General features: G+C 50.4%; 1 protein-coding gene across 3 annotated transcripts in view; it reads right to left on the bottom strand.

The window, feature by feature from the left end:
* The window catches only part of XXYLT1 (xyloside xylosyltransferase 1), a 174615-nt gene that overhangs the window by 126000 nt on the left and 26306 nt on the right, over positions 1–22309 (bottom strand). For 2 of the 3 annotated variants that reach the window (XM_070371430.1, XM_070371443.1), the window contains exon 2: positions 19169–19316. In XM_070371430.1, coding sequence (XP_070227531.1) covers positions 19169–19316 — 148 coding nt within the window. Of the gene's footprint in view, positions 1–19168; positions 19317–20355; positions 20375–22309 lie in introns of those variants that run through there. The other variant, XM_070371437.1, reaches the window with a different exon arrangement.

Raw genomic sequence — 22309 nt, 5'->3', positions numbered from 1 at the left:
GTCCACATAGCCTTTGAGAGAGCAACAGACACAACCCCAACCCAAGGCCTGAGGCAGATAGCAATGCAAAAGGGCAGCGTGCTGGCACTAGAGAGAACCCGCAGAAGAAGCGAATCTAACAACACTGAAAGTTCATCTTCTAGAACACAGAGAGTAGAGATCTAACAATCGTTAGGCATTCAAAATAAGGTGCAAACAGCCTGAAAAAACCATCCTCTCTGCTGTTAGCGTCTCTCCAACACGATTCTTTCATGCAGTGTTTTTCCGTAAATCTATTTCTGATTCTTCACAGCCCCCCCGCCGTGGTGCGCTGGGACTGTCACTCTTGATGCTGAAGGAGCTGGAGGCTAGGAAGCTAGCTGCTGTGGTTCTTGTCTGAGGTCACACAGGAACCTGGGGACATTTAGTCAGGTCAGCCCCTGGAACAAAGGCTCCCACTAACGTCAGGGACATCGGTCAACAGCTCAGCAAGTGATGGGGGAGGATTACGACACAGGAAATGACAGTCATGGCAGACACAAGGGAGGAGACAAAGAAAGCACTTTGAAAAAAGCCCAACATTTTTGTTACTAATAGGACCTGGAATTTGCTGCACACGGTATTCTAGAAACTGTCATCATCTTAAGCAAATCTGGTGTGGATCTGTGGCTAAAAGAACAGCATGCACGTGCACACACTCATGTTACACGCTGGCATCTCTATGTTCTGGTCAGAACTGCTGGCCAGGTCGAGGAAGATGGGAGGTGACTAGAGGACCCATCCTAGCAGGGGTGGTGGTGGGCGGGGACTGCGGGCTCGAGGGTTGCTCGGGCAACCTGCGTATCTCATTCCCAGTTCCCATCTCCTTCAGTACAGCCAAGCTGTACTAAACATGTGTGACATGCAGCTACCCTGATGACCCACCTGCCCTGCAGAATCCAGCCAGGCTGGGAAACATAAGGGCAGATAGTCAGGAAGCATCTACCCTACTTCCCTAAAATACTGTGATGCCATTTCAGAAACCCCACAAAAGAGAAGCACCAAAAGTCCCAGTTATGGAGAGTTTATAAAGCAGTTTCACATGTACCAACTGAAGCATGCCAAGACTTATGCTCAATCAGAGGAGAAGTTTTTAATCCCCAATTGGTAGAGTAGAAAATAGAGGCAGAAGGAAAGATCTGTAGATTAAGAGAGACTCAGCAAATATTCACATATGTCTGGTAGGCGTGTAAAATGGTACTGCCACTCTGGAAAAGCTTAGCAATTTCTTGAGAAACTAAGCATGGAACTACTATAAGACCCAGCTACTCTTCCTTCCTATATGCAGATGATAACACTCTAATGGTAGAAAGTGAAGAGGAACTAAAGAGCCTCTTGATGAGGGTAAAAGAGGAGAGTGAAAAAGCTGACTTAAAATTCAACATTCAAAAAACTAAAATCAAGGTATCTGTCCCATTACTTCATGACAAATAGAGGGGAAAAAGTGGAAGCAGTGACAGATTTTATTTTCTTGGGTTCCAAATTCATTGCTGATGGTGACTGCTGCCATGAAATTAAAAGATGCTTGCTCCTTGGAAGAAAAGCTCTGACAAATGTATACAGCTTATTAAAAGGCAAAGACATCACTTTGCCAACAAAGTGATGGCAAAGATGGCAAAGACTATATTTGACAATATAGTCAAACCTCTGGCTTTTCCAGTAGTCATGTATGGATGTGAGAGCTGGACTGTGAAGAAGGCTGAGCACCAAAGAATTGATGCTTTTGAACTATAGTGCTGTAGCAGACTCTTGAGAGTCCCTTGGACTGCAAGGAGATCAGACCAGTCAATCCTAAAGGAAATCAACCCTAAATATTCATTGGAAGGACTGATGCTGAAGAGGATGCTCCAATACCTTGGCCACCTGATGTGAAGAGCCAACTCATTGGAAAAGACCCTGATGCTGGAAAAGATTTAAGGCAAAAGGAGAAGGGGAATGGCAGAGGATGAGATGGTTAGATAGCATCACTGACTCAATGAACATAAATTTGAGCAAACTCCAAGAGAAGGTGAAGGACAGGGATGCCTGGCTTGCTGTAATCCATGGGGTCACAAAGAGTCAGACTCGACTTAGTGACTCAACAACGATTCCTTCAGGCATTTATTCCAGAGAAATAACAATTTATATTCACATATAAAAATTTGGACAAAAGTGTCAGCAGCTTTACTCAAAATAACCCAAGACTGGAAACAACCTGTGTGACTGTGAAGTGACTCAGTTGTGTCCGACTCTTTGTAACCCCATGGACTGTAGCCCACCAGGCTCCTCTTCCATGGGATTTTCCAGGCAAGAGTACTGGAGTGGGTTGCCATTTACTTCTCCAGCAGATCTTCCCAACCCAGGGATTGAACCTGGGCCTCCCGCATTGCAGGGAGACGCTTTACCATCTGAGTCACCAGGGAAGCCCAACCTAGATGTCCATAAATGTATGAATGGTAAAACAAACTAGGGCATGTCTATACCACGGAGTACTTGGCAGTAGAAAGGAATGCATTCTGATACGTGCAACAACTTTAAAGAATCTCCAGACAATTATGTTGAGTGGGAAAAAGTCATTCTTAAAAGGTTACATACTTTATGATTCCATTTATATAACATTCTTTGAAATGACAAAGGTATAGAAACGGAAAACAGATTAATGGTTGTCAAGAGTGAGGTGGGGATGTGGGGAGTGGGTGTGGCTATAAAACAGCAGCATGAAGGAGCCTCATAATGGAATGCTGATGATGGAGTCTCGACTACATCAGTGTCAGCATCCTAGGTGTCAGGTACGTAGTCCTGCAAGATGGTACCACTGGGAGAAAGTGGGTGAAGCATCTCTATGTTCTTTCTTACAACTACTTGTTCATCTACAAGTATCACAAACTTAAAAGTTTACTTTACAAAAAGAGAAAGTGAAAGACTTCAGAGACATGTAGCCCTTGTCTGAATCCTGACTTGCACAATCCTATAAAAACATATTTCTAAGACAAGTGAAGAATGTGAACACTGCTTAAATATTACATAAGGAATTATTGTTAATTGTGTTAAATGTAATGAGATACTGTGTTTATGTAAACAAAAAGTACTTATTTGTCAAAGTATAAAATAATATGATATCTAGTGTGTACTCTGAAACAACCCAGGGTTGAGTGAGAAGGCAGTGGACTAGAGATATAATAAGATTGGCCATGAGCTGATAACTTTTGAAACTGGTTGAGAGTTTGTTACTCTACTATTGTATATATTTGAATTTTTCATAATAAAAGGTGCAGAAATTTTTAAAAAGACCCAGAAAGGATACTCACTGCCTTGCCTAAGGCTACACCATCAGCAAGAAAGAGAAACAGATGCCAGAGGCATCCAGCTAAGCTGTGCACTCGAAGCTCTCACTCTCTAACCAGTGTCGGGTGCTAAGCAGCCCACGATGGAGGCCCTTGGGGCCCAGGAAACCCAACCTTCACCAGAGATGCCACCCGTCAGGCTGAGTGGGAGGCTCAAGGAAACAGCAAACCCTGTACTTCGTTGACAGAAGATACAAGCGTTCTCAGAGGCCAAACAACAGAAAAACAGTGTGTTCATCTGATTCACCTTGGAAAACAGGACTACCAGATCGTCCTCCTTGCCCTCTGTACAGGCGACCACGCCACCAGTCCAGGGAAAAAAGACAGACTGCACCAAATGTCACATTCTTCTTAAAGCCTTCCCAAAATTCCTTGGTTAAAGGTGTACCCTCCTTTACCCTCTCACAGAACTGTGCTTATATGCCCTGGATCAGTTATCTTGCTGCCAGTGAAAACATCAATCACTATCTCACAGCTTCTAAGACAATTCAGCCACAGCTTAGCTGAATGCCTCTGGCTCACAGGCTGCAACCATCCCAGCATTCACTCCTGTGGCTGTTGGTGGGCCTCAGATCCTCTAGGCTATTGGCCAGGGACATCAATTCCTTGCCATGCAGGCTACTCCACAGGGGAGCACATAACAGAACAGCCAGCTTCCTCCAGGGCAGGGGCTCACAGAGAAAAAAGATATCCAAGATGGAAGCCAAGACTATGTATAACCGTCTCAGAAGCTTTGCCATATTGTATATGTTAGCAGTCAGAAAGTCCAGCTCAAGTGAAGGGCCTGAACACCAGGAAGTGGGAATCAATGACTCCCTACGACACCCCTAAGTCCATCCATTTGTACAACAGGAATGTTTCATTCCTTCACTAGAAAATAGTTATGAGAGCATGACCCACGTCTGATGCATATCTTTTCCCTCTGCCCTCCCCTCCAGGACAGATCCTCTGTATCCGAGACTGGCAAATCACATACCTGTCCCTTCCCACACCCAGGTGGCCAGGTTTGGGACCACATGGTCCCACCTGCTCTGGTCCCAGCGGACTGGATTGATGACAAAAAAATTCAACAATTCAAGGCTTGTGGGCTGGCCAGAAGATTCTCTTTCAGGATCTGAAATGGAAAATACCCAGTGATGATGCCTGTTATGGGGAAGTCATACCAAACCAAAGTCCCGCACAGGCTTCAGTTCCGTGGGAATGGAAAAAAATGTTTTAAAAATGCAACATAGAGAGAAGAAAATGGAGAAGTATAGACAGAAACAGAGATCATGAGAGTGACAGAAAGAGAAAGAATCACTAGAACAGAGGGGTCCCCAGAGCTGCCCCAAGCTCCAAACTCTCTCATTCCAGCCCCTCCCATAATAATCCCTCCCCCTGTGTTGACTTGCAGGAGTCTCGCTTTCTCATAAAAGAGGAAGAAGAGAGGGAAGAGGAAGAGCATATCTAGGCAGGGCTCCAGGGAGGTCATCAGGGCCAGGACATCCCGTCAGAGGGCTTGAATGAGGGAGCTTATTAGAGATTAGCCACCAAACCAACTCACAGTCAAAAGTTCACTCCTAGCCCAAGCCCAAGCCCCTTAGTTACCCAATTTCACAGTGTGTGATTAATGACTATAAAGGACATAGTTTATTATGTGATAGATGATGCTTTAAAAAAAAAAAAATAAAAGCAACATTGAACCTGACTACCCCAGTTCAATGCAGAGGGAAAACCATTACCCGCTGCTGCTGCGTCACTTCAGTTGTGTCCGACTCTGTGCGACCCCATAGACGGCAGCCCACCAGGCTCCTCTGTCCATGGGATTTTCCAGGCAAGAACACTGGATCGGGTTGCCATTGCCTTCTCCAATGCATGAAAGTGAAAAGTCAAAGTGAAGTCGCTCAGTCGTATCCAACTCTTAGCAACCCCATGGACTATAGCCCACCAGGCTCCTCCGTCCATGGGATTTTCCAGGCAAGAGTACTGGAGTGGGGTGCCATTGCCTTCTCCCCATCACCCACCGGACCCCACAATCTCCCTCACCTCTCAGGGAAAGTTATGTCCCAGAGCCTATGAAGGGAGTGAGACTACGTCAGGAACCAGCTAAACTTGGTTAAGAAATCAGTCCTGAACCAAGGCAACAAGCTGGTGTGAGGGAAAAAAAGCCAAGGTGTATGGTGTTGGAGAAGACTCTTGAGAGTCCCTTGGACAAAAGGAGATCCAACCAGTCCATCCTAAAGGAGATCAGTTCTGGGTGTTCATTAGAAGGACTGATGTTGAAGCTGAAACTTCAATACTTTGGCCACCTGATGCGAAGAGCTGACTCATTTGAAAAGACCCTGATGCTGGGAAAGACTGAGGCCATGAGGAGAAGGGGACGACAGAGGATGAGATGGTTGGATGGCATCACCGACTCAATGGACATGAATTTGAGTGAACTCCGGGAGTTGGTGATGGACAGGGAGGCCTGGCATGCTGCGGTTCATGGGGTAGCAAAGAGTCGGACACGACTGAGCAACTGAACTGAAGGCCACCTTTAGAGCTACCTGTGATAGCTCTCTGACAGAGAAGCTCTAAGACCGCACTGTGTCTGGGACTTCCCTGGTGGTCACATGCTCGGCAGTCGGCAGGCCACAACTAAAGAACCCCCATGCTGCAACTAAGATCCAACACAGCCAAATAATTAAAAAAAAAAAAACAGCCTTTTATTTTTTTTTATTTTATTTTATTTTTAAACTTTACAATATTGTATTGGTTTTGCCAAACATCGAAATGAATCCGCCACAGGTATACATGTGTTCCCCATCCTGAACCCTCCTCCCTCCTCCCTCCCCATACCATCCCTCTGGGTCGTCCCAGTGCACCAGCCCCAAGCATCCAGTATCGTGCATCGAACCTGGACTGGCGACTCGTTCCATAATTTGGGAGAAAAACAGCCTTTTACCATCAGGACTCTGCACCCATGTGGCTGATTGTACTCACTGGAGTCCGTTCCCTACTGAGAGTTCTTACCCATCCTTGATGGGAATCACCCCCTTCCATCTACCAAAGGCTTTCAGATTTTACAAAAGAGTTCAGGCTCACGTCAGGTCCCATCACACCTGACAGGACTCTCAAAAGCTTTTCACCCTCCAAAGGTCCAGGCAGAGGCTGCCCTGTGGACAACCTGCATGCCTGGGAAGCCTGCCCTCTAGGGGCCCTTCTGCCGGACAGAGTGGTGACTGGGTACATGGGGCAGCGTTCCAGGCCAAAGGAAGAGCCAAGCAAGGCCAGGAAGTAGGAAAGCTGAGTGCACATCTGACCACAAATTATTTCAGGCAGCCACTCTGGATGGAGGAGAGCATAGCTGTTGGGGAGCACCAAGAAACTATGCTGAAGGCGGATGGGTGAGCGGGGGGTGACCAACAGGAGTAGTGGGAGCTTTAATCCCTGCAGTGCTCTCTCTTTCTCCTCTCTCTCTCTGAAGGCCTAGCCCTAGCCATGAACATTCCAGGACGTCCAGGAGACACAGTAAGGGGTACAGAAAAGGAAAAAAGAGCAAGCCAGAGATTCAGTCTGAGATGCTTCACAGTAGGACCTGGTCATCAGCAATTACACAGCTTGTGTAGAGAAATCGGGTCTCCTCCTGCCAGGGGGTGATGCACAAGGACAGGGACAAGGAGAAGATGCTCCTTCATGTACTTAATGTCAACCCCAGAGGTGCTTGCTGGGCACGCTGAACTGAGGGACTTGGGATCTGCTGCCACCTGAAGGGGCAGCATCCCCAGGGCAGGCTGGCCTCTGCCCAGGCTGAGACCCAGGCTGTGTGGCACATCCTTCACCCAGAATGCCTGCCCTTCTCCTCCCACCCTCAACCCCACAGGCCTCAAGGCCTGGCACAAGCCTCATCCTTCTCAAGGAAGCTTCCCCTCTGAACACTGGCAGAAGTCCTGGTATCTGGTCCATTCTCCATGCAAATAATCCCACAGTCCAGGTCCAGGCTGCTGACCTCTGACCTCAGGCTCTGTAAGCACCCACCCTCTTGAGCTCTCTCCTCAATAAGAAGAGGCACCCCCAGAAGGCAAGCCAGCATCACCCATCCAACGCCCTGCATATGGCAGCAGACAGCCGACCTGTTACAGATGACGAGACGTCAAAAATAAACCTCCTGATAGCAATAAACACTAGCTGATGCCTTTGACTAGTGGCCAAGAATTTAAATGAGGATCTTGAAAAGTCAAAAGATAGAACCTAATGGGGAGACCAAAATGGAAGGTATTACTGTTCAATTTGGCAACTGTTTTCATTAACTTACAGCCTCCAGCATTAAGTTAATAGAATGTGGTCACTGTCACAGTATTATTTTTAACATTTTATGAGAAATCTGCTCAGTTCTCCCTCTTCCAAATAAGAAGACGAAGTGCCTCAAATTTGCTCCATAGGAGCTGCCAGCAAACAGTTTTCACTGTGATCACTGGACACATGTGTGTAACCTTTGTGCAGTATTTACTCAGATGTCTTCACTCAGGCAAGTTCCTGCGGATCTGTTTTTCCTTCTGCTTTCTTCCACAGGAGAACCCCCACCCCTCCAGACACATTGAATGCTGGAGTCAGGACCCACCGTGCTTCCTCAAGGCTGCAGCAAACCATCAAGAACTGCTCGTTCAGAAGGTCCAAGCTCCTGTGGTGACTCACCCACAAAGAACATGCAGTTTCTATGCAATTTATCAGAAGCTGCTGGACTTCATCCCCAGGCAGTTCTAAACAGCCTTAAGATTAAAAAGTACCGAGGCAGTGAGTCAGCTCTGGTGTACGGAGGTGATCCACAAAATAGACACAGCACTTGTCAGAGCTTTGATGTGCTCACATGCACAGGACCCTCCAGGAGTAAAAGCACCAGGGACCCGTGTTATTAGTCCCAGGAACTAAGGCTCTTCAGGCCACAGCTCAGTCCCCACGCAACGTTTTGACATTTGTGTAATCAGTTACCCCACTTTCTAAACAAAGAGTCAGAAATACTGAGAAGTCAGGCTGTTCACCCAGAGGCTCTGTTAGGGGTTAGGCGGCCCTAGATGTTACTTTGCCCGGAGAACTTGGAGAAGCCCAGTGGCCCCTCCTCCTGAGGCAGCTCCTGAGATATTTAAGACACCCTGGCAGTCACAGCAGGTGGGAAACTCAAGTACCACCTTGTCATTGCTGGGCTGCGATGCAGGATGCTCTCACAAACCAGGTTGGAGAATGTGGCTGAGGCCCAAAGCCTCAGCAGGACCTCACTCTCCTCTCATACAAGTAAGCCGGAGTGGGTGCAGGAGAGACGGGGAAACGGTGCCCCCCGGCCCGCACCCTGCTGAGGCAGCCCTGTTCCTGCCCACTTCTGCAGTCTCAGGAGCCAGAAGAAAACTCCAGAGAGATGGGAAGCCACATTCACGCATGAGACTTTTGACAGTGACCACGCCCACTAGCAAGCAGGGTCCTAGGGTCAGTCTCCATTGCTGTCCTCAAGGGAGGAATCAAGGGAGGGAGAGAGCCCCCAACCCTGACAGCCAGATAGTGGGGACAGAACAGGAACTCACCCCCAGGTCTGCTAACCTCAGTTCAGTTCAGTTCAGTCGCTCAGTCGTGTCCGATTCTTTGAGACCCCATGAACTGCGGCACACCAGGCCTCCCTGTCCATCACCAACTCCTGGAGTTCACCCAAACCCATGTCCATCGAGTCGGTGATGCCATCCAACCATCTCATCCTCTGTCGTCCCCTTCTCCTCCTGCCCTCAATCTTTCCCAGCATCAGGGTGCTGACCTCACGTCCATGCTAAACCACCCCTGAGGCCACTTCACCCCTGAAGCAAGCAGAGACCATGGGACTAACTGTGGGTACAGCTGCCACCTTTCCCATAAAGGATTCCAGGGGCTGGCAAACCAATCAAAACAGCATCAGTGAGTTTAGTGGGCCCCTTGTTTCTGCTCTGTCTCACTATTGAGGCTGATGGGGTCAGGACAGAGAAGAGGCCCCCTCAGGATCCCCACCGCTCTCCACTGCACCCCAGGTTCCAGAATTCACGTACATCCCCCTATGGGACCCCTCCTGGTAGATACAGGTCCGCTTCACTGATGGATGATTAAACATTGGTTATTGACTAGTTTTCTGATTTGAGTTCTAACTGAACAAAGTTATAGAGTTTCATAAACCAGCCTTAAAAGCCTTCTCTCTTTTATAAAACTGCTAGGAGAGAATAGTGGGGAACATTAACGACCCCCCACGGTAGTGAGTGAAAACACAAAAAGCACAGAACAAAGAAATCCAAACTGAATATAGCTTTTACTACATTTGTCAAATTTCACCTAAGGGGAAAAAAAGAAAAAGATGGAATTTTAAAAGCTTTCTGCAAAAGGCTGCACACTGACCTCAGTGTTTCAAAGCAGGAATGAATGAGAGCTGTCAGTCTGGATCTTCCCACTTCGGTTTTATCCCCCACCTGCAGGCTTTCCAACCTGGACTCCATTCTTTTTCACATGGACCTGTGAACCTGGGTTGAGATTCATCGATGCACAAATTACCCATGATTCACACCAGCCTTTTCCATCTAGCACCACTGACCCAAAGTGGATCCCAAAATGTCCTCACTAGAGTCCAACTGTCTACCTTCAGCCTCAGGACAGCAAGGCCCCCTGGAGAGATGGCTGAAAGAAGGGTCTCAAGGGTAATGGCACCCATGATGCCAGGAGAAGGGGGCGCTGGGAGCAGGCAGGGCTGGGCCACCCTCCACTCATCACCAGTCACCTTTTCCTTCTGTTCTACAACAGCAAGCATCACACGAGGTTTCAGAAAGGTGACTCTGGGGCAGAAGACGCTGAGGGCCCAAGTCCTGCACTTTCAGGGAGCTGACAGCATTTTGCATTTGCCCGATCTTTATACACGCAGATGTCGCTAGGAAGCAGGAGCGGTATGGGGCTGACGGTATTGATAATGTGCTAGGACTGCACAGATTTCAGATGCTCTGATGCTGGGAGCTGGTGGAAAAGGTGTTGCAGGTGGGGGGAGAAGCATTTTAAGCTGCATTACTCCATTTCCAGCTCACAGTAACCCTGAGAGGAAGGCAGGTCAGAGATGGGCGTCCTCACCTGGGAGATAAGCGATCACATGACTTGCCCAGGCTCATCCAGAAAATCCCCTTCTCCCACATCAGAAGCTCCTTCCAAAAGGCAAAACTGGGTGCCTAAGAGTCTGAGAGTGCCTCCAGCCCCACACACTTTGGTGCTTCGTTTGGAGGCACGTCTTATACTGCCAGTTACTGGGCGCGCACCACGAACCAGGCACAGTGCTGAGGGCTGCTGCTGCTGCTGCTAAGTCGCTTCAGTCGTGTCCGACTCTGTGCGACCCCATAGACGGCAGCCCACCAGGCTCCCCCGTTCCTGGGATTCTCCAGGCAAGAACACTGGAGTGGGCTGCCATTTCCTTCTCCAATGCATGAAAGTGAAAAGTGAAAGTGAAGTCGCTCAGTCGTGTCCGACTCTTAGCGACCCCATGGACTGCAGCCCACCAGACTCCTCCGTCCATGGGATTTTCAAGGCAAGAGTACTGGAGTGGGGTGCCATTGCCTTTTATCTCCTTAATCCTCTGAATTTTCTCATCCTCATTTTACAGAGTGATCCAGAGAGGAGACAAGCTAACACCTCACCATGTTCCAGGCACTGTTCTAAGCCTATTAAGTATACTAATTCATTTAATTCTTGTAACAACCCCCTGAGCTGTGAACTGTTACTGTCTCCATTTTACAGACAAGGAAGCCAAGGCCTAGGCAGGTTCAGCAACTTGGCCAGAGTCACACAGCAGGCCCTGAGACAGAAAAAGGACCTTAGACTAAAACTAAGGGCATCTGAAGAGTGTGGCCTTTAGATAATAAGAATGTATCAATATCAGTTTATTAACTGTAACAAATGTACCACATTAATGTAATATGTTAATAATAAGAAAATTGGAGCACATGGGAACTCTCAGTGCTATGCTCACATTTTTCTATAGGTGTAAAACTGTTCTAAAAAATAAAGTCTATTGGTTTTTTAAAAAGTGACTAGCCTAGACTAGATAGGGAGACCGATGTGCAGAAGATGCACAGGCCCAGAGTGCTGAGAATCAAAGGGGATCCTGAGAAGCTGGAGCCAAGAAGATAGACAGACACACACACACAGATCTGGAAGAGTATCCACCAATTTGAAAACTGTGAAACATATAAAAAATACACACATATACCACCTGCATGGCTTATAAACTCAGGGTATGTATACTGAGGGAGCGAATGCCTGGCTGGTAAGGACCAAGGAGATGATGGAGCCCAATATGCTCGCTGAAGAGTGAGGAAACTGAGGCCAGGAGACAGTGGGAGCGGGACAGCCAAGATCCTCATCCCAGTCCTGCCTCTTAGTCAGCAGGTGACTTGGTCAAATCCCCGCACTTCTCTGGACACCGTAGTGTCCATCTATAAAACTGGGATGTCAATTCCTGCTTACACCACAGAACTGTTAGGAGGCTTCAACTAGATAATACATCTGCTCTGACAACCCCTGCTCTCTGGGATGTACACAACCTCCTGTTGATGATAAGGTCACAGCAAAGAACAACACGACGCCCTGTTCCAGCCCGGAGCTGACAACTGGCCAGATCCCACCTCTCTGGCCAGCACACCCATCCAGCACAGTCTTTTCCCCCAAGCTGGGCACTGGTTTTCTCCTGGGAACAAATGGGAGAGATAGCCATTGGTGACCTAGACAGCTGTGGGGTCCCTGGATAGTAAAACTTGGGAACCACTGCTTTAGGAGCAACTGACCTGAAGAAATGCCAAAACGAAGGAATCATAATCAGCAGCGACTCACTGTGAAGTCAGTACTTTCCCACACTGACCTTTCCCCACAACAGCCCTGGAACCAAGGGAAAAGCATCCCCACTTCACAGATGGGAAAGCTGAGCCTGGACAGGGGAAAGGAGGCAACACTGAACTTTCTCTCCTTACTCAAAGCCCCAGAAACAGTGCTGGAGCAAAGCCAGCCCTCAAATTTTGGTTGACTGACTCATGAGCAAACTGAAGCTTCTGCAAATGTGAACCCTCCCTGGACTGTACCCAAGGGCAAGCCTGAAGGGTGAGCCTGGACACTTGAGCAGCAGAGCTGGGCCGGCCTCTCACCCAAGCTGCGAAAGTGTGGGGCTGTCCCTGATGAGCGCTGGTTGAGAGTCAGCCATGTCCTTGCTCAGTCAGGCTCTGTGACCCAGGGAGGGTCTCTGCCCCTCTCTGTGCCTCAATTCCCTTGTGGGTCACAGTGGGGTCACAGTGCCTCCTGCACCACCTCCCCCCAGTATAGGTGGACATGAACATCCTCTATAAAGAGGAAAGGTTGTGATTAAAGGAGATTTTGTCCCCAGACAGGCAGAGGACACCCATGTCCTCATCTCAAATGCCCCCTCCACAGTGTGCCCCAAGCAGAGCCACTGCGAGGGACAGTCCCCACACCCCAAGGATGACCCCACCTGAGTCCCCTCCAGCACACAGAGCGGGCCAGAAGCCAGTGCAGCCAGCACAGCCCACGAGCATCAACCTCAGAAATCCTGAGCCCAGGGGTATCTTGGAAATCCTGAGCCCAGAGGTGCCAATGCCTTGAGCACAGGCCAAGACAGGAGAGGTGGTCCAGCCCACCTCCGTGCAGACACAGGCTGTGCACAACTTTATTCCTCAACTGCAGGCAGGGAAAGCAACAGGTCCCAGCAGGAACACAGGTCCCTGCTAACATGACCCCATAACACACAGACCAGAACAAGCAGCTGGCCAGACTCCACTGGGGCCTAAGGTCTATCTGCTATGGAGCTGATTTTGCCTAAGGCTCACTCAGAATTTCCTATACCCCTGCTCCAACAGACACCATGGTAAAAACAGTCAGCTGCCTAGGCTAGGCCCTCAGAAGCCAGATAGATGCATAGCATGCTAATGCTAACTCTATCATCCAGGCCCGGTTCCAGGGCCCAAGGGGGCCAGACTCATGGGGTCTAGGAGGGAAAGTACTAGCGGAAAAGAGCAGGGTCTCCTCGAACTTCCCAGGACTGAGGCCTCACCAGGGTCTAATCAGGCCGTGGGCCTCCCTCCTCCTGAGCTCCTTCTGCCTGGCCTCTGAGGTTTCTCAAGACAAGCCTGAGCCTGTCTCCAAAAGACCCCAGAAGTGCACCAAGCTTCAAAATCCTCTTTTCCTCCTTCCTTCCACCTTTCCCTCAACCTCATTTGTCATTATTTCACACATTCATCTCATTCTCATGGGCTATCTATCTCCATTCAGTGCTCAGAGGAAAGCAATGGGACTGGAGGCTAATTCACGCTAAAGTGCAAAGGACTACAGGCAAGAGGCCCCAGGGCAGGAATACCTGCGCTGGTTGCACAGGGCTGATGAGCTCATAAATCAGTCTGCTTTGTCTACTCTCATAAGTTCTTTACTTCCTTCCATTCTTAACCCACAGAGTTGTTAAAAGCTGGAGGGAGTTCATAACTGTTCCCACAGCAGCCACTGTAGCAGTATCTGCAGTTCCACCCTTCAAAGCCCACCTCACGTTCCACCTCCTCCCTGGGTCTCATGGAAAGAGCGGGGCTGTGCAAACGCTGGGATGCCTCTCAGGTCTCACCTGGCTCTGCAGTTCCCCTTGCGTATGTGACATGTGTGCACACACACGCACATCCAGAGTAGCTGCCACATGAAGCCAGGGAGTCTACCCGTGGTCCCTCCCAGCCTGTCCAGCCAATGGACACTCAGTAAAGATATGTGCTGGGCCCCACCATCTCCCCCTGTAATCCACTCCCAGTCTCAGACACCTCCTAAAGCATGGATCTGGTCAAGGACCTCCCTGCCAGATGCTCACAGAGGCTCTGCCCCATGTGTGAGGAGCAAGCCCCCCAGCCTGGCATCCAAGCCCCTGGCATATGCCAACCTCCCCACCCACCTTCTCTCTCACGGCTTCCCAACATGCGCCCTAATGTGTCTGTCAATGGAGGCAGTGTGCTATCTCCCAAACACTCACCACACTCTTTCCAACTGCCTGAACTGCTCATTACCTGTTTCTACACAATGAAATTACCCACCCTTCAAAGCCCACCTCAAGTTCCACCTCCTCCATGAAGCCTTCCTCCTTCCTTCTAAATGCCTGTGACTCTTCCGCTTCTGAATGCTCAGCCCTGTGTGCATCTCCCTTGCGGTCTTCATGACATCCTGCCTCATCACTGGACTATGCTGCCCACCCCACCGTCATGAGTCCAGCACACATCTCTGGGACACCCGCAGTGCCTAGCACCAGGTCATGCAAACACCAGACCCTTGGCAAAGGATATCTATTGGCAAAGCGTTGACCCTAGGACAAGAGAGCCTTCCAGGAAAGTCTCCTGGGGTCTGTGGCCAGCCTTACACACTGCTGACCGTGTGGGCACCTGCCTTTCCCTTCCCACCACGGACCAGGCATCATGGCTCAGTCTAGGTAAGGGCTGTTTTTATGGCCTGGTGTCTCTAAGCCAGAGCCAAGAGCTCCTTGGAGCCATGTGACACAGAAGGAAGCTGCTCTTTGCACCCTCCACCTCCAGTTGGGCAAAAAAATATTTTCTTTTCCATTGCATAAGATGCTTCCAATGGTGACAAGCCCAACACTACTGACAGGAGATAAAAGCCCTGTGGGTGTGAGTGAGGAGCAGAGAGAGGCCGCGTGTCTGCATAGGACACATGGGTAGGCAAGTGTGAGCAGCAGGAGCAGCTAGTCGCACGTGGCCCCTCCAACAAGCAACAGAAGGAGACACAAGGTCTGACCAAAATCAGAGGCAGCACGATCCACCAGCAAGGTGCCTTCATGCTCTCTGCGGACGTGATCTGAGAGGAGCGGATGGTCAGGGTAACACACACGGGGCTAACCATCACCACCCAGCCCAGCCAGGCCCCCCACTGCAGGGCTGCAGCAAGGGGCCCAGAAGAGAAGAGGGGCCAGGCTCTGGAAGCCTCAGGGGGCTGTGCGGGTTTGAGAGGTTGGCACGTAGGTTGTGCCATCAGGATGAGCCAGGGTCAAGGCCTCAGGAACCCAAGGGGAGGCCCAGCTCATCCCAGAACTCAGAGAAGGAGCTTTCCCCCAGCTCCTCGCTTCCTCTCCTGTCAAGTAGGGACAGCAACCGCCTTGAAGTTCATACGCGGCTGCCTTGGGTCCTTCCAAGAGGCCAGGCATCAACGGGCTTGGGAAACTGTACAGAACCTTGCCCATGCTCGTTGAGACCCTGGGGCAGAGGCAGCCAACACAGGCAGGCTTTGTAAGGCTAATTTTGGCCGATGAATTGCACCTGCAGGGAGCTAGCCTAAGGAAATCATCCTAATTAAAGAAAATAATCCTTATACATGAGGACAGTCATCACAGTGTAATTTATGATCGTAGGAAAAAAACAGAAAACGTCTAGGTAGCTGAGAATACAGAAATGACAAAGCGAACTAAGGTTTAGCTACTCAATGGAACCATTCAAAAATTTTTCAAAGACTATGATTACATAGAAAATGGTGATGAGTGACATTAACTGAATAAGTCATGATACTTGTACCATTTCTTTCAATTTTTCAGCTTAAATGAAGGTTGAATTTCATACTTTAATATATAAGAAAGACTCATAATGCTTTAAATATGTAGTCCAACTTCTACTTTGCCTAAATTTTTTAAAAGCCATGTGCTGGGAAGATATTAGGAAATACTCAGAGAATTAACAAAGCGGTGATGTTGGCAACCCACTCCAGTACTCTTGCCTGGAAAACCCCATGGACGGAGGAGCCTGGTAGGCTGAAGTCCATGGGGTCACGAAGAGTTGGACATGACTGAGCGACTTCACTTTCACTTTTCCTTTCATGCATTGGAGAAGGAAATGGCAACCCACTCCAGTGTTCTTGCCTGGAGAATCCCATGGACAGAGAAGTCTGGCAGGCTACAGTCCACAGGGTTTCAAAGAGTCGGACACGACTGAATGACTAATGCTAACTAACTGTGTTTTATAAGGGGGAGGGGAAGAGAGACGTTACTTCAATACACAGAAATAACCTGGATTTGGGGGACAAACTCCAGACAGGACTTCCTGAGATGTAACTCAGGGGAACACAGGCTTTTCTGAACCAGCCCTCCTGGGTGAGACCAAAGGTTTATGATCCACCCACATCCCATTCTCACTTTCCCAGAGAAAAAAGAACACTGAGAAAGAAACAAAATAAACCAAAATAGCAAGAATGTGGCAATTACACAAGAACAAAATCATCAACAAAGAACAAGACAATAGCAATTTCTATGACTGAAAACAATGAAAACAAAAAAGGCAGCAATAAAGAGACAGGACAAACTCAAGACAGCACTAATGTTGCTTTGGAAACAAAACTCCTTTCGAAAATCACAGGAATTCCAAAGGCTCTGCCCAGTAGGAGTTTGCAACACTGCCAAGTGTTATGCAGCCGCCAGACTGCTGGGCGGAAACACCCAAGCTCCGTGGGAGAACTCCAGGACGGCTTGCTTCATTTTATGATTATCAAACTTTAGTAACTCCTAATAATGCGCTTCTTAGGAAGCAGACTTCGGGTGGATGGATAAATGAACCTCTGGCATCATTCACCTAAAAACCCAAGAAAAGTGTCTGTGTTTGGGTCGGCACATCTCACACAGCACCATCCCCACCTCCTGACACTGGGCCCCCAGGGCCAGGGAGAACGTGGAGGGATATCTACTGCCCAGACAGCAAGGCCCAGGCCACAGACTCTTCTCTGCAGATGTGGGCCCAGGGACAGGGCCAGGCTACTGGGCAGGGCAGAGTCAGTGAAGCAGACAGGAAGCATCCTGGGTCCCTAACCACAGTCATCGAGGCAGAGAGTAGAGCCTGGGTCCCTAATTCTTGTCATCTGCACTTAAGAGTTCACACCGTGTTCCTGACGAGCCCCTCCCTCTGGGTGCCCCAAAGCATGACCTGGCCTAGAGTTTAGCACGTGATGGGCAGAGACCTACCAGCTGATGAGGGAGGGAGGGAGGGAGGAGGCCTGCCTCCCCCCAGATCTCCTGATGTTCTTCATCACGCCTTCTGTCACGGAGCTTCATTCAAGGCCAATCGTGCATCCTGGACAGCACAACTGGGCAGGCCCTTAAGGCCCATCTGGTCGAGAATCTCAAATTGCTAGTTTAACCACAAAACCCTTTGATCAAATAGAATCCTGCTCTCAAGCCTGCTCTACACAGAGACCAAAATGGACTGCAAGGAGTGAAGCACGGGTGGGAGAGAGAGGGGGTAAGAAGGGTAAAAGAAGGGTAAAACCCCTCTTCTCTCTGCTCCCCAGAACTACAAAATCTCCTAGGGCGATTCCTGGAAGCCTAGACTCTTCACTAGGTCAGCTCCTGCAATTCCAGGTGGGGACACTGAGGTCTCAGCAAAGGCACATGGGGTCAGCAGCACAGCTGGGACCAGCACCTATATCTGTCTGCTCCCTGGAATCCAGGAGGGCAGGGCCACAGCTTCCTGCAGGCTGAGATGCCCACAGCACCTGCACAGGGTCTGCCCAGAGAAATCACACCTGCCCACCCGAGGGGAGAGGAGTGACTGCCAGTCACTCAGCTCCTTGGTCAGCTCACACGTGTGTGAGCTCCAGGGCTGTGGGGGACTCGGGGCGCTGCTGGAGCTGCACCTGGTCTCCCCACAGCATCACAAATGTCAGCTCTCCTCCCGCGCCCTTCAGGTGAGTGAGTCCCCTCTCTCTTCGGACCCGCACTCATGAAGCTCCCTGAGCCCTCGCCTGACATCTAAGAGAACAGGCAGGTGCAGGAACTTGCCCCAGGGAGACAAAGTCTCAGCCAAGATGGATGGGCTAGATTATCCTATACTAGGACAACCTGCCAACAGGAACCCGGCCTCGGCCTCTGTCTCCTGAGTTCCTGCTTCACCAGGAATTCGGGCAGTGGTGCTCAGCTCCTCTCCCACTCGGGGCTGCTGGGCAGGAGCAGAGACCTCCCAAGTGGCCAGGCTGTCCCCTGGGCTGTTGGGTCCCACCTGGCCTGGTCACAGTTTGGAGAGCTGCTACCCCAAGACCCAGAACTCCCCTCCTCACCCCGACAAAGCTCAGCTCATGGCTCACTGTGGCTAGAAATAGGGGTGGGCAGGGGCCAATACCCAGGGCCCCAGATTCAATCATAGACTATTTGGAGGAGAAGAACCCAGAAGCCTGGTATACCCCACGAAATGAGACCCCAACCCCCTACAAGGCTTCTAGTCCAAGGATAACCTGCCGGCGCTTCCACACAAGGCCGACCTATCACAGACCAGACAATCCATCTCTTCTGCCCCACAGGGACCAAAGCCCAGAAAATACTTTAATTGTGCATCAGAGTTTCAGAAAAAGTCCTCCTAAGTCATAATGTGCACTTCTAACATCTCAGTTTGATAAGTTAAAGTCAGATAAGTACAGGCTCAAACCAGAAAGATCAGGATCACAGATTGACATACAGGGTCATTTAGTCCAACCTGCCATTTTACAGATAAGCAAACTGAGTCTCAGAGAGGTGTGTGTGTGCGAGGAGCAGTCAGGGCTGGAGCCCAGGTGCCCCAACCCAGAATGTCGGTGCTGCACAACTCACACGGGGGACTCGTGAGTAGGCCCTGGGAGCTGTGCAGCCCAGGGCCCTGCCCTGGAGTCTCTGTGCAGGGAGCGCTGTACACGGAGGGCGTGGCTGCCCCCTGCCCTCTCCATCGCGTGGAGTAGAGCTCTGTCTGCTCTCTGATACAGGGCACCAGCAGTGCTGGAGCCGGGAAAACAGATGCCAAGTCACAGCCCAGGGCCCGCTGCCCCGCTGCTCAGGTTACCTTTGGGCATGATCTGATGCATGGCCACTGAGAGGAAGAAGATGGAGTCGCTGTAGTAGGTCCCAGAGCCAGCACTGAAGTGCTTCTGCATGGCCTCCACGACAGGGAAGAGCTTGTCTGTCAGCACGCCAACGTCGTGGAAGACGACCTGCGGGAGGGCACAGGGAACAGCAAGAGTGAGCACCCCAGGCGGGGCCCCAGCACACACACGGGCCGTGGACAGGACAGATATGGCCTCTCCAGGGCCCACAAGAGAGGGACATGGAATCCCTAAGAGCTAAGGAAACGGGGAGCAGTGGGGAGTCAGCAGAGTCCAGCAAGGGGGATGGGACACCAAGTGCGAGGGTGCGCAGGCAGACACGTGGGGCACAGTGGAAGAGGAGTGGGCGCCAGGGAATGGGCGCTGCCCCCAGTCTGCCTCTGCTTCTGCGCTTCAAACTGCCCCACACTGGAGGAAGCCCTGTGCCCAGAGACTGGAAACCAAGTTAAAGGGTCTGGTCACGAAGTGAGGACCCTCAGCAAGTCTAGGGGCCTGGCACTGGCTCCAGCATCGCCTGGAGGCCACTATACATGTTCTGCATTGCAGTCAGACGTTCCACCTCCCTGCCCAACAGTGTGACAGGGAGAGGGTCTGGCCACTAGAAAATGAAATCTGAAAAATGCCTGGAGATGCAGTCAACTCATCCATTGACTCAACTACCATTTCTTGAGTGTCCCAGACACTCTGGAGGTGCTGAGAGAGGTATCAGGAGAAACCAGGCACCACCTTCCTCAAAACACGCAGAGTCTAGAGATGTCACTAGCGGCTCTGTCACAGAGCTCTGCAGTTTATGAAACACTCTCATACACACATAGATCCCCACTACAACCTGGCCTTCAGCAGGCAGACATCCAACTACAACTGAGAAAGTAGGTACTCAGAGATGTTACACTCATTCAAGATCACAGAGCTAACAACTGGCAGAGCCAGAACTGAACCGTGGCCTCCAGACTCCAAGTCTCACACTCTTTCAGCTCCACACAGCTCCTCTTTTCCTTAACAGTGACCCATAGAGGAAAACATCAGCAAGATCAGCAATTAAAGGAGACATGAGAGTCTCCTGAATCAGTTTCCCTTGTTTGACATTATTCCAGATGATCAGCCCATCCCACAGAGAGCCCCAGCCTCACATGAGACACCAGATTACCATGCACTCTGCTCACATACGTCTTGCAAGTCTTCCCTGTTGCTCTGTGTGCCCCGCAACACCCAGTACATTCCACTACACACAGAGGAGCTCAATAAATGCACCCAGGCCAGAGCCCAGATGCCCCTCCTCCTCCTCCCACGAGATCTGCGGATGACTTTCCACTTCCATCTTCCTTGGCAGCTAACAGGACAGGATGAGCCTGCGAGGTGGCCACCACCTCGACTCCAGGGTCAAGGACCTGTCTGAACAGGGTGCCAACCATGAAAGGAAGAGCCACAAGAGGCCCCTGTCTGGCTTGCAGACACTGTCAGCAGCCCTGCTGCAAGAGAAATGACAGATGTGGGCAGTGCCCGAGAAGTCCCAGAGCAGGTAGGCTCCATTTTGTCACTTACCTCTGCCCTTTCCCTCCACCTGCCCAGGTTCCTCCCGGGCCAGCCCTCGGTGCCACACCCAAGCCTGCAGCCCCAGAGCTGTCAGCGCTCAGATGGCTAGAACAAGCACCTCACGGCCCCTCAGTGGCCAGCTGTCCCGTCCGCTCCCCCCTACTTTAGGTTCTGCTTTTAGCCAGAAATCTGTTTTTGTCTTAACTCATTTAAGTGTTTCCTTTTTATTCTCAGATCCACTTAAATTTCTAAAACACTATTAAACAAAAAAATCTTTTATACTGTGTTAGCCCTCATCATTCCCTATATGTAAGCCTTTAAATTTTTTATCTCTTCATAAAAGTCTTTTTACAACTTCTTGTCATTTGTCTCCTAATGCACTGTTTGCCTTTATCCTTTTTCTGACTTTTTTCCTCCCCCTTTGACTTTTTCCCCTTTCTGTGACCTCTCAACCTGGGCTTCCCTGGTAGCTCAGCCAGTAAAGAATCCACCTGCAATGCAGGAGACCTGGGTTCCAGCCCTGGGTTAGGAGGATGCCCTGGAGAAGGGAACGGCTACCCACTCCAGTATTCTGGCCTGGAGAATTCCACAGACTGTATAGTGCATGGGGTCACAAAGACTTGGACACAACTGAACGACTTTCACTTTCACTTTCTTTTCCAACCTGGGATGTGGAATCCAGACCAGTTCTGCTGTTTCTCAACACAGGTACCAAACTAGGGCTTTGGCCTTGACAACCCCACACACATTGCTCCCCTGACATCCTGGCTGCAGGGGCACCACAAACTTCACAGGCTTCCCCACCTCCTGTCTTGCGCCCTCCAAACCAGCCTCTGTTGTAATGAAAGATGAATTTTCCAAATATGCAAATTCATTTCTCTTCATCTTTGGCTTCAAAACTTCCACTGGCTCCTCAGAGCCCCGGGTCACAGTCCAAATGCCCCAGCAAGGCCCCACACTAGTGGTTCCAGCTGCCCTTCAGCCCTCCCCTCCCTGGGCCCTGAGGGGAACTGAACCAGGCAGTCTCCGCCCTGCCCACCACACCCTGGCGTCCTGTGTCCTACGTGTTTGCCCCTGCTCTTTGCACCGTCTGGAACAACCTCTCCCAGCCACCGTGTGCCAGGTAAACTCCAGCCAGTCTTCCACTCTTGCTCAGACACCCACTTCTGGCCTCCCCACGGCTTCCCACAATGTGTCAGGCTGTCCTGAGCACCCTGTGTCACAAGGAGGGAGGCTCCACTTCCCATCTGTCTCCTCTGCAGGTCCCGCTTCTGCACTGGCTGGATGGGGCACTCCTGGAGGCCAGGATCTGGGGCGCTCGGGGCCCTGGGAAAGCCCCAGGCCATGAGGACAGGCTCGCTGAACTTAATAAGCTGCATTCTACCCAAGCTACTAGACCTCTTGGAGCCTCGAGTGGGCCTCAGTTTCTTCATGGATAACACAGGAATGACAACACCTCGCCTCCTATAAGGACCACCTGGGACAAGCAGATAAAGCACCTAGCTCAGGGGTTGCCATGCTTCACTCAATCCAAAGTGTTAGCATTCTGCACACGTGCACCCACACCA

Source organism: Bos mutus, chromosome 1 (genome assembly GCF_027580195.1).
Source record: "Bos mutus isolate GX-2022 chromosome 1, NWIPB_WYAK_1.1, whole genome shotgun sequence".
In the NCBI taxonomy this organism is placed as follows: domain Eukaryota; kingdom Metazoa; phylum Chordata; class Mammalia; order Artiodactyla; family Bovidae; genus Bos; species Bos mutus.
This window is presented reverse-complemented; position numbering and strand designations above follow the sequence as displayed.